Raw genomic sequence first — 14,436 nt, forward strand, 5'->3', positions numbered from 1 at the left:
CAAAATTATCAGCGAAGCTAGGAAATGGATGTTTTTTGTATAGTACCTATTAATCATCAAAGGAATCTTAGTCCATAGTTGTAACATAAAATTAGTCGTTTTGCAGTATCTTCTCGGCCCCATTCCTTGTACCGGCACATATTTCTCCGTCGCCCGGCACAGCTATGCCTGGGAATTTGTTTGTTAGATCACCCCTGCCCAAGGGACTCTTTTATTCTTTCCATCTAACAAATAAATTCCCAAGACTGTTACCAACGCATCTTGACTTCTTCTTCTTCTCCTTTCTTTTGTCGCTACTGGAATGTGATTTAACAAGCAATCAAGCAATCAGCACTGTCACAGGGGTCACATCACATCATTGACCAAATCTTTGAAACATTTTGGCAAAAGAGAAAGCCTGCAGAAATCTATCGCTCATATAATCATACATCATGAAAAATATTCATCAGTCGTCTTCTTCTTCTTCTACTCCATGACAACAACATATTTCTCATCCGTCGCCCGCTTCATCAGCTTCTCATACGCCTCTACTGCCTGGTCAATTGGCACCGGCGTCCACTTGCTCTCAACGTTGAGCTCCCCAGCCTCAAACAGCTCCTTGATACCTTTAAGCCGTCGGGCCATCTCCTTGGGCGATGGGTTCAGCGAGTTGCATCCCAACAAGCTCAAGTCTGCGCGGTAAAAGTCCCGCATGTCGAAGCTGATATCCCTCGCGCCAGCCTTGGGTGCTGAGATGAAGGCAAGACGGCCATTCTTTGCCAGCTTCTTGAGCGCGTTGACTGTCAAGATGGGCACTCCAACGGTGTCAAGAACAACATCAACCCCTCGGCCTTTGGTCAGCGTGTCCACAGCCTTCAATTCTACATCCTTGTCGGTGTTGATATCGTCTGCTTCGTCTCGTGTGGCTTTGATGATGCGTGCGCCAATGTTTCTGATGAGTTGGACAGCAGAAGATCCAACCGCACCGTTGGCCCCTATTACGAGAACCGTATCGGATTCTGTGATGCCTGCCCTCTCCACCATTTGCGCAGCCGTTGTGAAAGGAACGCCCAGTGTTGCCGCCTGGACAAAGGAAATGTTTTTCGGCTTCAGCACAACCTCGTCCTCGTGAATGAGACAATATTCTGCCTGAAAGCCGTCCTTTGTAAAGGCATATGCGTGTCCGCTGGTGCCATACACCTCCTGTCCAACAAGCCCCTCGGGGCCTTCTTCGATGACGCCCGCATAGTCTCTCCCGGCAACTCGGGGGTATTGAGTGTATGAAAAGTGCCCCATAGCGTTGCCGACGTCGCTGGGATGGATAGCCGAGGCGTGAACTTTGACCAGCACATGGTTCGGAATAAGAGCTGGTTTTGGAACCTGGGTGAATACCAAACGAGGGGACTCCGCAGCAGATTCGCGAAGAAGGCGAAGAGCCTTCATTGTTGTTGAGGTACGTGCCGGCATTTTCCTTGATTTGCTTTTTCTCTTCTTCTTTTCCCAAAATCTCTTTACTCAGTTGTTGCCACTTTTACCTTCACTCCTTATCTCGTTGCTCAGTTGCGCTTTTATCTTTGTCGGGTCTTTTTTCTGTTTTTATAAGACTTCGGTTAAAATGACAGTGCTGTTAGTTTAGATAGTATATTCTGATCTTTGCAAACGCTCTTTAATAGTTTGTATTCATGCGATGGACGATGAACTAATTCCCCTCAGGGACCATTTCCAGGTTTTATATCCATCGATCGATCGATCTTATGGCAGATTCCGCGTGCCTTATCCACAAAAAACTATATTAAAACACAAACATCCGCAACAAGTTCCGATTTACTGCGAGAAAATCCACTTATTCAAGCTAAAGCTCACGCTGGCGAGGCCGCCATTCGGAATCATAGCTTTGATTCCCCATTTCCCTGTTTTGTCCGGAATAGCGTCGTGCGGCCCTGGCGGCCCTGGCGGTCCTTGCGGTCATTGCGGCAGATGCGGTTGCTGCGCCTATTGCGGCAGTTGCGGGAAAGATCTAAGAATGAGGCGATTACCGAGAATCGAGCCGGTGTTGGTAAGCTATATCTCAGCGGTTGTACCCATTAAAAAAAATGGAATGAAGAAGGAGTAGAAAAAAAAAAAAGAAAGAAAGGAAAAAGATTCTAGAGAACATTAACATCAATTTTTGACCTGAATTAAACTATTCAGTCATATGATTGTCTCTTCTTTGTTATTTCACCTACACTGTGAAGCCGGTATTAGCCAATGACGGCTTACACCGCGAGGATGGCCTCCCAATCGCAGTCTTTGAATGACAGTGATACCATCAATGGGAACAACAACAGCAACAACAACATCCCAATATCAGAATATGAAGAAAAGCAGCCGTATCCAGATCTCGAAAACAACCAACCTCCTCATCACCATGAGCCAGAAGCATCACTTGGTGACGACAAGTATTCTGGACGCGACGAGGAAGAAAATGGCGGTAACGGCGACTTGACGGCATCAACTTCACGAACCGCCACAGAGAGACATCTATCCCTCCAACTCACTCCCAGTAGCATCCCACCTCCCCAATCTCTAGCCTTTGAGATCCCCTTCATCTTCACTCTATGCATGGCCCAGCTCTTGGCTCAAGCTGGATTGGGCCAGTGCATTGCTCCGCTACACATCATCGGAAACAGCTTCGGCACTCAGGATGCAGGCCAGCTTAGCTGGATGCCCGCCGCTTACAGTCTCACAGTTGGCACTTTCATCCTCATTGCGGGTCGCCTGGGCGATCTCTTTGGCCACAAGATCATCTTCGTCATTGGCTTTTGCTGGTATGCCCTCTGGAGTCTTATGGCCGGCGTCAGCGTCTGGTCTCGATCTATCATCTTCTTCGACGTCTGCAGAGCCTTTCAGGGCATGGGACCTGCCTTTGCCGTGCCTTCAGCCGTGGCTATCATCGGCCGCACGTATCCCCCCGGCAAGAGAAAGTCCATGATCTTCAGCATGTTTGGCGCTACCGCCCCGGGAGGCTTCGTCGTCGGTGCTGTCTTCTCATCCATCTTTGCAGAGATGGTCTGGTGGCCATGGGCATATTTCGTCATGGCCATGGTTTGTGCTCTGGTCGCCCTTGCTGGCATTGCTGTCATCCCAGCAACCCCTGGCGCCGCGAATGTGCGATCTGAAGCGCCGCTATGGAAGATTATCGATGTCCCTGGAGCTGCTGCCGGTGTTACTGGCCTGATTCTCATCAACTTTGCATGGAACCAAGGCCCCGTCGTTGGCTGGCCGACTGTATATGTCTATGTGCTCCTGATTGTCGGATTCCTCTTCTTGGGCCTATTTGGCTGGATTGAGGTGCATTCGGATTTCCCTCTACTGCCGACAAAACTGTTCAGCGGCTCCTTGGGCTTCGTCTTGGCTTGTGTAGGCCTCGGATGGTCGAGCTTTGGTATCTGGCTGCTCTATCTATGGCAGATTCTGGAGCAGGTCAGGGGTTATAGTCCGCTCTCAGCCAGTGCGCAGTTCAGTGCGTGTGCCATCTCTGGTGCATGCGCGGCTTTCACCACGGGTCTTATCTTGGGAAAAGTAAGGCCCAGCATGGTGATGATGATGGCGATGACGGCATTCACCGTCGGCGGAATCCTGGTAGCAACGGCGCCTCCTCACCAGATTTACTGGGCTCAGACATTTGTTGCGATTGTTGTCATGCCGTGGGGAATGTGAGTATTTAACCATAAAGTTAAAACTTTAATCTCTCGTCTTACTAACCAGTTCTTTGCAGGGACATGTCATTTCCCGCCGCCACGATTATCCTCAGTGAAGCTTTGCCGAAGGAACACCAGGGCCTTGCTGCCTCTCTCGTCAACACCGTCATCAATTACTCCATCTCCATCGGCCTCGGCATCGCAGGCACAGTGCAATCTCAAATCAGCCCCGGAACCTCAGAACAAGAAATACTCAAGGGCTGCAGAAGCGCGTTCTACGTGGGCATTGGCCTCAGTGGGCTCGGTATTGTGGTGGCCATGCTGTTTGTCCTTGACGAAAATAGGAGACATGTCAAGGAGCATCGCAGGGGAGGAGAGTGAGAAGAGAAAATCCGGAGGATTGATTTTTCTCCCTCTTTCTTTCCCTTTTTTTTTAATGTATAATCTCAACTTTGCATCTTATAGAGATGGCGTCTTCACGATTTAGATTTACGGAATTATACCTGCATTAGGAGGGAAATGGATGCACACGCATACCATCAAAAGCATTTTGAATTCGAATAGACATTAATTATTAGAAAACATATAGGCATTAGACATACAAATCTTGATATACGGTTATATCCATTACATCCACCAATGCACTGCGTCGTTGAAAGAACTGATACCAAAGATGAACGATATACTGCACTGCTATTCAAAGACGTCTTCCAACTGCGGCAAAACAAATACATGAGCGCTCTTTTCCTCGTCATCATCTTTGCCTTTACAGAGCCAGAAACGAAACGACGCCAAAGACCGCCGTCAAGCCCGTCCAGTACACCATGCCTACTTCATCGTATCGTCCAATCGCCACAGATGAAGCCTTCGCCGCCGCAGCCGTTTGCGAGCTTGCGCTCGTGGCTTGAACACCTTTGCTTTTCGTTCCCGGCATTGTAGGGAGGGAAAGAATATCAGAGGAGCTGGCACCCGATGTTGGTGCTGCCGTCACACCTCCCGCAGCTGCCGTCGCACCACCTTCATCATCACCACCACCGGTAGAAGCTGCAACTGAAGGTGCAGACGTATCGCTACCCAATGGGGGACATCCAACCTGCTTCGTCGTAGTCGGCGTTGGAGCGGGAAACGTTGCCGCAAAGGTAATTCTCGACGGCCTGGGTATGTCGTACTCGCCGCACGTCAGCACAAACATGAGAAATTCGCCGCCCCAGTTCGCCTGGCACGAGCCGTTGCCATAGTCGCCGTAATTAGCGTTGGGCGCCCAGTTTGCGACGCCGTTCTGGCAGTCGCAGTCCTGGAAGAAGTACAGCTCCGGCCTGGTTGTGCCGTCGGAGCAGTAGGGCTTCTCGGTGAAGCGGAAGCTTTTCAACAAGGTGCCCAGCGGCGAGGATGGCATGCAGACCTCGAGGGGGATGGGCGCAGGTTTGGCCTCGATGAGGTCTTGGCATTTATCGTCAGAGTACAAATCGAAAGTGCCGCCGCGGGAGCCGGCCGCAGAGACGCGGAGGCTAAGGCCAAGGCTGAGGGCCAAGACGGCGAGAGTCTTGGCGATTGAAGCCATCGTGAATTTTCTCAGCAGAGTTGTCTCAAGACTCAAAAGGAGTGTCAGGGGATAATTGAGCTAGGTTTCTCAAGCTTGTTGGACTGGTCGTAGTACTGAAAAGCAATAAACGAGCGTGTGAAAACTGCTGAGATATCAAAAGATCAAGAAACGCGTGACTCTCCCATCATGAACAGAGAAAGGAAAATTTCATTATCAGTTCACATCCATTCACACGAGACCGTGGTCTGGACACAACTGGGAGTGGGGCGAGTTATGGAGGGAAACGCGAGGTTCGGAGGTAGCCGAGCTAGGCAATGGCCGGCTTACCATGATATTATGGCAACAAGCTAAATTTGTGATTAATATAGTTGGGCAACTAAGAACTTCTTATAGGGGAAATTTGCTTGGATCTCAGGAAAGTATTTTGAGAAAGGCGCTTTAACAAAACCTCTGTAGCCGGAAGAATTAGTTTCAGGCACATAATGTCAAAACAAAGTTATCAATCAGCCTTAAAACTTACCTGCAACTTTCCAACGGCCTGAAAACCACTCCAAGTTTTCCCATAGCTGATTAGCGTCTTCGGGCGACGCACCCTCGGGGCACATCTCAAACAGGTCTATTGCCGCACGGTAGAGGCAGCCCAGTCCAGCGAAGCACAGTCTCTCAAGGCCGTGTTCTCGCTTCCTCATTATGCTGCCCTCAACTCTGCACATTTCAAAGGCTATGTTGTAGGCAAATTTGATGTCAATGTTGAGCTTCGCGTCAGCATTAGACCCAATGCGTTGAACTCTCTTCTTGTAAGCGGATACAACGGCGCTGCTCATTAAATTGGTTTCCAAGTTAGAAAAAGAGACAGCACCAGTGAAAGAAACAACAATGCAGAAAGGGTATAGTCACCTCAGAGCCATAGAAATGCCTTCGCACACAGGGTACGACTCCTCTTTTGAAGTCGCATGCTTCCGGACAAGATCGTGGAGAAGTTTCTCGGCTTCGATACAGTCTGCCGACGCTGGATCCCCATAAACGGCCTTTATTGCTTCACCGACTAATAGGGCCGAGCGTGTTCTCATTCGAAATTTGTGCACTGTATCTATGTACGATAGTCCTTCTGTCTCTAGGTAGGAAATTGCATCAAGTGGCAGCATTTCTTTTGTCGGGATAAGCAGAGTAGCAGAGCTATCAGCACAAGAAAGCACGATAGAACTATCATTCTAGTTAGAGCTGTAAAATCTCGCTAAGAAATAAGGGGGAAACTCAACCGATCCAGAGAGACTATACCCGCCCAGCATCTCTTCAGAACAGGTACCAGGACATCTTCTCGGCGATGGTCCAGCTGCCTGATGATACCAAAACATGTTCCCAGCGTAGACACAGCCTCCTCAGTCATGCCATGTCCGCATTCATATGCAGTTAGCAGCAGACCGGCTTGCAGTTTTGTGGCGTGCGAATAGACATCACCAGATGCCTCAACTAGAGAAAAGACCCGCCTTGTGGTCTTGTGAAGCGTGCTATTGGATGTGTGATTGGGGTGGTAGCATGGTTTTTGATTCAGCAGGTACATGCATAATAATAGTAATGCAAAAATATCCTTATGGATATCAGACTCTTGCATAACCAGAACGTTGAAATTGATGCTTGACTCCTCAAGGACAGGCAGCCAAGAGTAGGCTGTAGCAAAGTACTTATCCCAGACTTGCTGCGCCGAAGTGCCGCCATAGGCGAGGATGTCCTCTACCAAGTTCATCAAACGCCTTGTGTCAGTTTGTTTGGGATATGATTCCTGGCTTTGGCAAGCAGCCCATAAAAGCTGCCTTTCACCTGCTGGGGTAAGCTCAAGGCCGCAGGACTCGCGTTGGATGGCCAGAGGTTCGCTCCACCTGAGCTTAGTAACCGGCTCTGCCTCAAGCGGCCTCTTGTCGCCATATTCGCATCTAGACAGTTTTCTTGGTTCAGGTCAGTTTCTGACCCAGTCATGACAGGCAAAAGATGGGTCAGACTTACAAGGCGCAACGCGAGCACCTCGGCAGCCGCTTATCACATCTGCGCTTGTGGAGCTGGCAATGGCGGCAGGCTTTAGGGGCTTTGATCTCCATCAGCGTATCAGGTGTCATAGTGGTCAATTGAATGTTGGCCTCTTTGTAATGTGATGCTGAGGATAGGGACTTGGAGCACCCTCACGGATTCTTGCAATCGGATAAACTTGCAGCTGACAAGATGGACAGGGAGCGGTAGCTTGACTCGCGGATTTCTAAGCCTCAGATCGACTCTGACAGGGGTGCGGCCGCACCCTGTCGTAGAGCTATCCCCCATCTAGAAGGCTTGCTCACAGTGGATTGGTCAATGAGACGACAAGATGGCGGCCGCTCCCATGAAGGTGCCACTCGCTAGTCCAAACTCACAAGTGCCGGCCTCCGTCTAAAAACGGACATTGATCGTTAGTCGGAGGCATGAGGTATGAGTCGTATGAATCGGATGAATTGTATAGACAAACTATTTGGAAAAATAGAATGAAGCGGATTACAACTCTGTGATTTCTAAGCTTTGGTTTTCCGTTCATCTATATAAGTATGTAGTTGAATGCTGGTGAATGCTTCAGTCGAAAGCACAGAAAAATCAATCAGTCAGTCAATCAACAATTTATCCTATACAGTTGTTAGCAGTTTCGACTCCAGATATTCAAAATGACAGAGTTTGCCGAAGTACCTACCTACACCAAAGTGTTCCACCACGAACCCTATGCGGCAATCTTGCCCACTCGTCCCGAGCTCTCTACCAAGGGGAAGCACGTGGTCATTACCGGTGCTGGAACTGGTATAGGAGCGGCCATAGCACTGTCGTTTGCTCAGTCTGGAGCTTCAAGCATTGCTCTGCTGGGACGAACTGAAGCTACTCTGCTCAAGACTAAACAGACAGTCAATGCCACATACCCTGAGACGGCCGTCCACATTGTCACGGCAGACGTTGCCAACGAGGCATCCGTGCGAGCGGCACTCGAAAAGTACGCTTCGGCTGCTGGCAAAAAGCTGGATGTTCTCGTGGCCAATGCTGGAGTCTTTCCCGACCCGGGAACGCTACTAGGCTCTGATGCATCTCTATGGTGGTCAGGATTTGAGATTAATGTGAGAGGACAATTCAACCTCGTTCGAGCTTTCGTGCCTTTGGCAGAGAAGAACGCGACCGTCATCAACGTGTCGACTTCAGTCATCCAGTTTCCCTTTGTACCGGGGTCCAGCGGCTACCATGGATCAAAGCTGGCGGGCAACAAGATTTTCGATTATCTGCATTTTGAGAATCCCGAATTGAGGGTGCTGCAGTTTCACCCTGGCGTGGTGCAGACGAGCATGTCACAAAAGTCGTTTGACAGTGGAATCCCGCGGCCTGTGATGGACGATCGTAAGTGATAATGAAACAAGTCTCGTGAATAATCAGGGTTAATTTACTAACAAGGTATGAACAATCAGCATCTCTGCCTGGCGCCTTTGCGGTTTGGTGTGCGAGCGCAGATTCAGAGAGTCTTCGAGGCAAGTTTCTGTGGGCAAACTGGGATGTCGAGGAGCTCAAGGCCAGGGAATTGCAGGGCACCCAGCAGCTGACGATGGGGCTTCTTGGGTGGCCATAAATGTAAGAGGAAGAAAATTGCTAAAGGAGAAAGAGTGATAAGATGGGACTTTAGATGTAAATTGGTGGTGATTCACGGCAAATTCTTAACTGAAGATATTACATAGTGGTCTCGGTAAATGTAAAGTTGAAATATCGCTTTGCCCTCGTTCTCGCTCCTACAAAAGTCCCGTCATCAATCAATAGCTGACATAATCTAATGCAAGTTTCAGCGAATTTAGCAATGGCGTCTCGCCCAATCACGCTATATTCCAGCGCACCACTAGCGCTACAGCATTCCTTCAGCTACTAACAGCCCCGCACCGAGCTGCAAACGACGCCCGGCAGTAGCTCTTACCAAGTACGGAGTACATGGCAGCTGAACATTTACGCGATGCCAAGATTTTGTCAAATCGATCCCTTGTGCTGATCAATTCAACATTAACTCCGACGGACATAATTGCAATTGTTTCTGCATCACTTTAGAATAATTCAGCTCTACCTTTCAAAAATTGGGTGCAACATTCGAGGTACGTAGCAACAGGATGGGTAGGTGTCCAGTCCAAAACTGCATTCTAGCTCTGGCCCACTGCACGACTTTCTCGTTTCTTTTTTAAACAGCTTCTTGTGATTATCTGTCCTCTATTACGCATGCATCTAAGCAGCTTGTGATTGAGCTAGTACGATACAAGCCTATCGTTTACTCTTCTCGCCTTTTCTGTTCCTTTCTTTCTCTCCCCTCAATTGTATACTCACAACCACCAACAAGCACAACGTTGTCAACACTCGCCATCTAACAACTGACCTCTAGCTTATACTCCTCGACCACTCTTCATCTCGCCCCATCCCCCTGCATAGTCGCGAAAAGTCAATCAAAAATCTCGTAAAATCCTCACGCTCCTATTTTACCACCTATCAGAAACTATAGCCTCCAATTCGGCAATGCAAGTGCCGAAACGATAAACGAAACGTCTTACACCGAATGGGATTCAAACAAAAAAAGCGGGGGCCGTCAACTAAATTGTTCAGCTAATAAATGCTGGTGTTCCCAATCCAATCAATCCCCCGAACCTGGCATCGTATCTTCAACTCAGCCACAACTCATCTCGAGTCCAGCTCTCATCTCGTCGTCTCATCACAGCACAGCACATTCATTCAAAGTCTCAGTCTTTTTTCAACAGCATCTCCCTCTTTTTTTTCCTCCCAGCTGTCCCTCAGCCATGGAGCCAATTACTGATTATCCTCGCCCCAAAGGCCGTCAACGCGCCAAAAAGGCCTGCACCGAGTGCCGTCGCCGCAAGCGCAAGTGTGACGGCCACTCGCCCTGTCTCATGTGCTCTCAGTACGACTACGTCTGCCGCTACGAAGAAGAGACGGTCCTCCCTCACAGCCTTCCAAAGAGGCCCTTTGAGGCAGATGCAAAGCATGGCGATGCCTCCAACGCTTTCCGGGTCTCGTCACCATCGCCTGAAGACGCCAGCCGGCAGGATCCGAAGACCCCCACAACGCCCGTGTCGCCTCTGAACCGCGGCGTCATCGAGCCCGCCAAGCGCCGGTACATGAGCCAGAGCTCGGCCGTAGCTTTTCCCAACCAGCTGGGCGTCGAGCTCAAGTCGCCGCATCCTCCCCGGCTTCACTCGTTTGGCTGGAATTGCGGCATCCGGCCTGAGGAGCAGGGAGCTGTTCACACACCCTTGACGGAATTCATCTCCTGGGACGAGTGCCGGCGCTATGCAGACGTCTACTTTGCCAACGTTGACGCGCCCTTTCACCTCTTTGACAAGGCCAAGTTTCTCCAGCAGTGCGATGACTTCTTCAGCGGGCAGAACCAGCATCTCGTCCTCGGAGCCGTGATTGGCAGCGTCGTTGCTCTCGGTTCTCTCTTTTCCTTTCGTCAGGGCCATGCGCTTGAATCCGAGATTGTCAAGCATGTGAAAGACGTCCTTGAGGATTCAACATTCAGTCGTCTTCCCTCTATCGACCAAGTTAATGCCTGGATTCTCAGGACTCTCTATCTCCGCGCAACCACACGGCCGCATCTCACATGGCTTGCGTCTTGCAACGTCATGCATCTAGTAGAAGCTGTTGGTCTTCACCGTGACATTGACTCTGATCTTGTCACGCAAACCATTGAGGCCCCAGCTATAGAGGACGAAGGACACAAGAGAACCTTTTGGGTTGCTTGGTCCGTCAACACACTCATCGCCTACGAGTACGGCCGCTCAAAGATTCACTTTGACGGCGTAGAATCTCGACAGGTCCCATTCGCCGACGAGAGCGATTCAGGCCTCCAGGTTCGCATGGCCAGAGCTTTACCGAGCGAGAATTCCGGCGGCGATGTTGTAAGCGTCAGTAGGTCGCTTGAAGGTACCATCCAAAAGCTCAGCGAATTGGGAGATATTAAGGGCTTTCCCGCTCTAACCCGAGGTGATCTCTGCTTTTGCCTCTACCGACGTCTGCGCCTTCTCAAGGTCAGCGTCAGCAAAGACACTGTGTGCCATATCCTGACCATTGGCCATACTGCTGTTGAAGCAGCTTCTGAGTTTGCGCAGCGGGAGATTCCTTGGTGGAATGTGCTTGGCACAACTTTCCAATTCTTTTGCGTTCTCCTCGCCATTGACAACTACGAGAGCTTGGCCAAGGTTTCTTGGGTTCACGCCAAGCTTCGCGAGGTCTATCAGAAGTTTGAGACGCGCATGGGCTTGGAAGCCCTCGAGGCAGCCACAACTTTGAGGAAGGCCCTCTTGGCCAAGAAGCAGCAAGAAATCAACTTGTTAATGCCAGAAGATCAAGCTTTTGCTTCCTTCCCGGAGAGGGAGTTTACTCCGGATTGGGATGTTGTGTTGAATCCATACTTTACCGCAGGCAACTTTAACTTTGCGGATTTTGGAGTTGGAGTTTGATCAAAAGTCTCTGGGATGAATTTGACCATTCCAAAATCAGTCTAAACCCTGATATCAGATTCGGCATGACAAGACCAAGCCAGTACCCAAGCTCCCTTCAGCCATTGGTCTGCTATTAGTTGGCCTTGGCTTTACTCCATTGGCATATGACAGAAAAGATGTCTCAAACGTCTGATTCATGAAGGATTCATAACAGAGTTAGTCATTACGGCTCGACCCATTTTCACCTATTGTCATCTCATGTTACGTTGTACTAACTCGGAACAGATGCAACCATCGAGCACTCCATCACCAGGCCAAACCATCTCCCACCATACTCACCCAATGAGCTCTCTCTTCGAGGCTTGGAAACTAAGATGGCTCTACAGTCATTTACTGTTTACTGATGGTGCCGGACGTGGCCGACAACCGGCACGCAACTGCCGACCAGTCAGCATCTACGGAGGCAAAACTAGGCAGCGTCTGGGACAGTCATGATATACAACTCCACGCCCTTTGGCTGGTCATGCCCATGTCAAGTCAAGGTGGCTGTCGTCAAAAGTGACTCGTGAAACCACAATTTTGAAACCAGTTTCGCCAAAAAGCATTTCCTGCATTGGGCATGTCGCTTACTACGGCAGGGGCCGTCATCTTAGAGTGGTAGCGTTTCAATCCCATCTTATCATGGATGTTCTGTTCTTGTCTTTTTTTATGGCCCCGGTTTTGGCTTCCGAAGGCGCGTCCAAAAGGTGGTCGCTATGACACGAGGCCCATTATTCCAGATCTCTCCAAAATATCCCCAGAAAAGGCAATATGTTCCCTCTATCCTCACTCCCCCCTTCTCTTGAATACAAAATAAAAATAAAAGTAAATAAAGGTGGATCTGGACGCTAGGCAGCTCCAACCAACCAACCCACAAATTTGTCTAGCAGAATAGAGCAGTGTTCCTTACACAGAGTAAGCAGTTCCTGTAAGTAAGATCACTAAACATACGAGACCACCAACCACAGCCATCCACCATGGGGGGGTTCGGTCTCGTATATTGCCTAAAATAATTTAGAGACGAACTAAAAAAGCACTTTGAATGGATGGTTTTCTATTTCTATTTCCCGATGCACAATTGCCGAACCTCGGAAAAAATAATAAAAAAAGAAAAAAACACAAGAAAAACAGTAAGAAAAAAAGGAGGAATGAGGCATCGCCGCGCTAAGAATGGCTGCCTTGCCGGCGCAGTAGCGCAAACCGTGTTACTCACACCGCGGCAAGGCAACGAATGGAACTTGAAACGGCGTTGAGTGATTGCCTAATATTCAAGTCAGGTGCCCTTGTATGATTCAAATGTCGTGCATGGACGCAATTGAACGTGATGGGATGAGTGATGCTGCATTACATGGCATGCCCATTATTTGTGGGCATATGACAAAGAAGACGAATTCACGCCATCTAAAGGATGTATGTCCTTGTAACAATCCAAGTGGTCAACGTAATGGATGATACTGCATACACTTTGCATGTGAAAATTGGATCAGAATAGTAGTTTTTAGAAAATGAATGAATGTGAATTCATGCTATCTGAAGTATGGCTGCCCAATCTAGTAATCTAAGTGGTGATGGTTCTAATGCTGATGCTGGAAAATGCAAAAAATACAAGATTTGCTTCTCATTCTGAAAACAATTTCCAACGCTTGCTTTGTCTGGTTAAAAATTCATGCTGAAAATGTCAAACGCCCTTTCTCTTGTAGAATGTGGATTCCCGGCAGAGTATGTTGTTTTGTCTAATAAAAAATATAGTCGCCCTCTCCAAACAGTCAAAGTTGCGAAAAAAAGTACAAATCGTCGTATGGCGAGCGGTCTGTAAGTTGTTGATATCCGTAGCTGAGGCATTGGAAGATAAGAAGCCAGACCAGAGACGTCTATGACATTGAGTAGCGGCAGTTGTCGCAGCGCCAGGCGTGGCACATTGGGCAAGAAGCGTTGATGTCGTAGTTGTACCATCCGCCAGAGCACTTGCACTAGATGAAATATGTTAACCATCGTGATGAATCGAGAAAGAGAGAGTTGGTTTAACGTACGCATTGCCACAGCTGCGGCCGTCCAGATGAGGCATACATCGGTCGAGATGACGATGAGCTGTGCGAGCTTCGTCCAGAGCTCCTGTGGCCGGAGCAAGATTCAGAGCTAAAGAAGCGAGTCAGTGTCGGTTCATCGTTGTTGGGACCGCTTGTGGCGGGCACTAACTGTCGGCTGGAAGACATGTTTGCGGAGTGAGTTGGTTGTCAAGAAGACGAATAGATGATAGTCAAGTAGTTAGAGCGGTTGTTGCTTGTCTGAGTGAGTCTCGAATGAAGATGAAACGGTCAGTAGAACTGATGAGTGATGCTCTTTCTCTGAAACACAAATCCAAACCTCAGACGTCCACGGCCTTATATATCCAGAATTCTGAGGCTGCACTCCCTTCATGGCGCAGTAACAATACTCATACTCCAAAGCCAAAAAACCGAAACCCACGATTTTCTCTTGAGTCACAAGTCCTAGGCCACCAAAATGAGTGGGAACGCTTCGCCCTGGGGTTGAAGATGCCTAGGTAGGAGAGAGAAAACACTGCCCACCAGTAAAGGCTTGCCGAAGGCTACCATCAGCGAATATCAAACTTTTGGCCAATAGGAACACGGGAACAGCCTTTCTTTCCTTTTCCCAGGACGGCAATGTGGCATTCTGAATTTTCCTTAGAACCACGGCCATGACGTGCAGGGAA

The 14,436-nt window shown here is 49.1% G+C and overlaps 7 protein-coding genes across 7 annotated transcripts; 3 read left to right on the plus strand and 4 right to left on the minus strand.

Annotated features, from left to right (window-relative positions):
• Nucleotides 1–378: 378 nt before the first annotated feature.
• On the minus strand, nt 379–2,060 carry GGI43DRAFT_406604 (quinone oxidoreductase family protein). Its single transcript, XM_083206152.1, has one exon. It carries the CDS (start codon nt 1,444–1,446, stop codon nt 466–468), a length of 981 nt encoding a protein of 326 aa, XP_083060284.1. The 5' UTR covers nt 1,447–2,060; the 3' UTR covers nt 379–465.
• A 25-nt stretch (nt 2,061–2,085) lies between these two features.
• GGI43DRAFT_61373 (MFS transporter) lies at nt 2,086–4,233 on the plus strand. The gene is made up of 2 exons (XM_083210076.1): nt 2,086–3,674; nt 3,737–4,233. The coding sequence occupies exons 1-2, from the start codon at nt 2,227–2,229 to the stop codon at nt 4,038–4,040; spliced, it is 1,752 nt and encodes a 583-aa protein (XP_083060285.1). The 5' UTR covers nt 2,086–2,226; the 3' UTR covers nt 4,041–4,233.
• A 52-nt stretch (nt 4,234–4,285) lies between these two features.
• GGI43DRAFT_61386 (uncharacterized protein) lies at nt 4,286–5,822 on the minus strand. The gene is made up of 2 exons (XM_083210078.1): nt 5,723–5,822; nt 4,286–5,652 (listed from the first exon to the last, which is right to left on the minus strand). The coding sequence occupies exon 2, from the start codon at nt 5,218–5,220 to the stop codon at nt 4,426–4,428; it is 795 nt and encodes a 264-aa protein (XP_083060286.1). The 5' UTR covers nt 5,221–5,652; nt 5,723–5,822; the 3' UTR covers nt 4,286–4,425.
• Nucleotides 5,400–7,546, minus strand: GGI43DRAFT_61379 (uncharacterized protein). The gene is made up of 5 exons (XM_083210077.1): nt 7,204–7,546; nt 6,462–7,145; nt 6,100–6,405; nt 5,723–6,018; nt 5,400–5,652 (listed from the first exon to the last, which is right to left on the minus strand). Exons 1-5 carry the CDS (start codon nt 7,311–7,313, stop codon nt 5,579–5,581), a joined length of 1,470 nt encoding a protein of 489 aa, XP_083060287.1. The 5' UTR covers nt 7,314–7,546; the 3' UTR covers nt 5,400–5,578.
• A 337-nt stretch (nt 7,547–7,883) lies between these two features.
• GGI43DRAFT_384357 (SDR family oxidoreductase) lies at nt 7,884–8,821 on the plus strand (the record flags this gene model as incomplete). The annotated part of the gene is made up of 2 exons (XM_083203509.1): nt 7,884–8,595; nt 8,664–8,821. 2 exons carry the CDS (start codon nt 7,884–7,886, stop codon nt 8,819–8,821), a joined length of 870 nt encoding a protein of 289 aa, XP_083060288.1.
• A 1,198-nt stretch (nt 8,822–10,019) lies between these two features.
• On the plus strand, nt 10,020–11,702 carry GGI43DRAFT_423254 (uncharacterized protein; the record flags this gene model as incomplete). Its single annotated transcript, XM_083208217.1, has 1 exon — nt 10,020–11,702. The coding sequence occupies one exon, from the start codon at nt 10,020–10,022 to the stop codon at nt 11,700–11,702; it is 1,683 nt and encodes a 560-aa protein (XP_083060289.1).
• A 1,892-nt stretch (nt 11,703–13,594) lies between these two features.
• Nucleotides 13,595–13,936, minus strand: GGI43DRAFT_384359 (uncharacterized protein; the record flags this gene model as incomplete). Its single annotated transcript, XM_083203510.1, has 2 exons — nt 13,595–13,693; nt 13,754–13,936. 2 exons carry the CDS (start codon nt 13,934–13,936, stop codon nt 13,595–13,597), a joined length of 282 nt encoding a protein of 93 aa, XP_083060290.1.
• Between the last annotated feature and the right edge of the window lie 500 nt (nt 13,937–14,436).

The sequence above is a fragment of the Trichoderma evansii genome, assembly GCF_050947405.1.
Source record: "Trichoderma evansii strain SZMC 28006 chromosome Unknown GGI43scaffold_11, whole genome shotgun sequence".
Classification (NCBI taxonomy): Eukaryota; Fungi; Ascomycota; class Sordariomycetes; order Hypocreales; family Hypocreaceae; genus Trichoderma; species Trichoderma evansii.

Bases quoted from the DNA above. Each gene is read 5' to 3' on its own strand.
- GGI43DRAFT_406604 (XM_083206152.1), bottom strand. From the start codon at position 1,446: ATGCCGGCACGTACCTCAACAACAATGAAGGCTCTTCGCCTTCTTCGC.
- GGI43DRAFT_61373 (XM_083210076.1), top strand. From the start codon at position 2,227: ATGACGGCTTACACCGCGAGGATGGCCTCCCAATCGCAGTCTTTGAAT. The intron at 3,675-3,736 runs GTGAGTATTTAA...AGTTCTTTGCAG, and splicing joins GTTGTCATGCCGTGGGGAAT to GGACATGTCATTTCCCGCCG.
- GGI43DRAFT_61386 (XM_083210078.1), bottom strand. From the start codon at position 5,220: ATGGCTTCAATCGCCAAGACTCTCGCCGTCTTGGCCCTCAGCCTTGGC.
- GGI43DRAFT_61379 (XM_083210077.1), bottom strand. From the start codon at position 7,313: ATGACACCTGATACGCTGATGGAGATCAAAGCCCCTAAAGCCTGCCGC. The intron at 7,146-7,203 runs GTAAGTCTGACC...ACCTGAACCAAG, and splicing joins AGGTGCTCGCGTTGCGCCTT to AAAACTGTCTAGATGCGAAT. The intron at 6,019-6,099 runs GTGACTATACCC...TTTAATGAGCAG, and splicing joins GGCATTTCTATGGCTCTGAG to CGCCGTTGTATCCGCTTACA.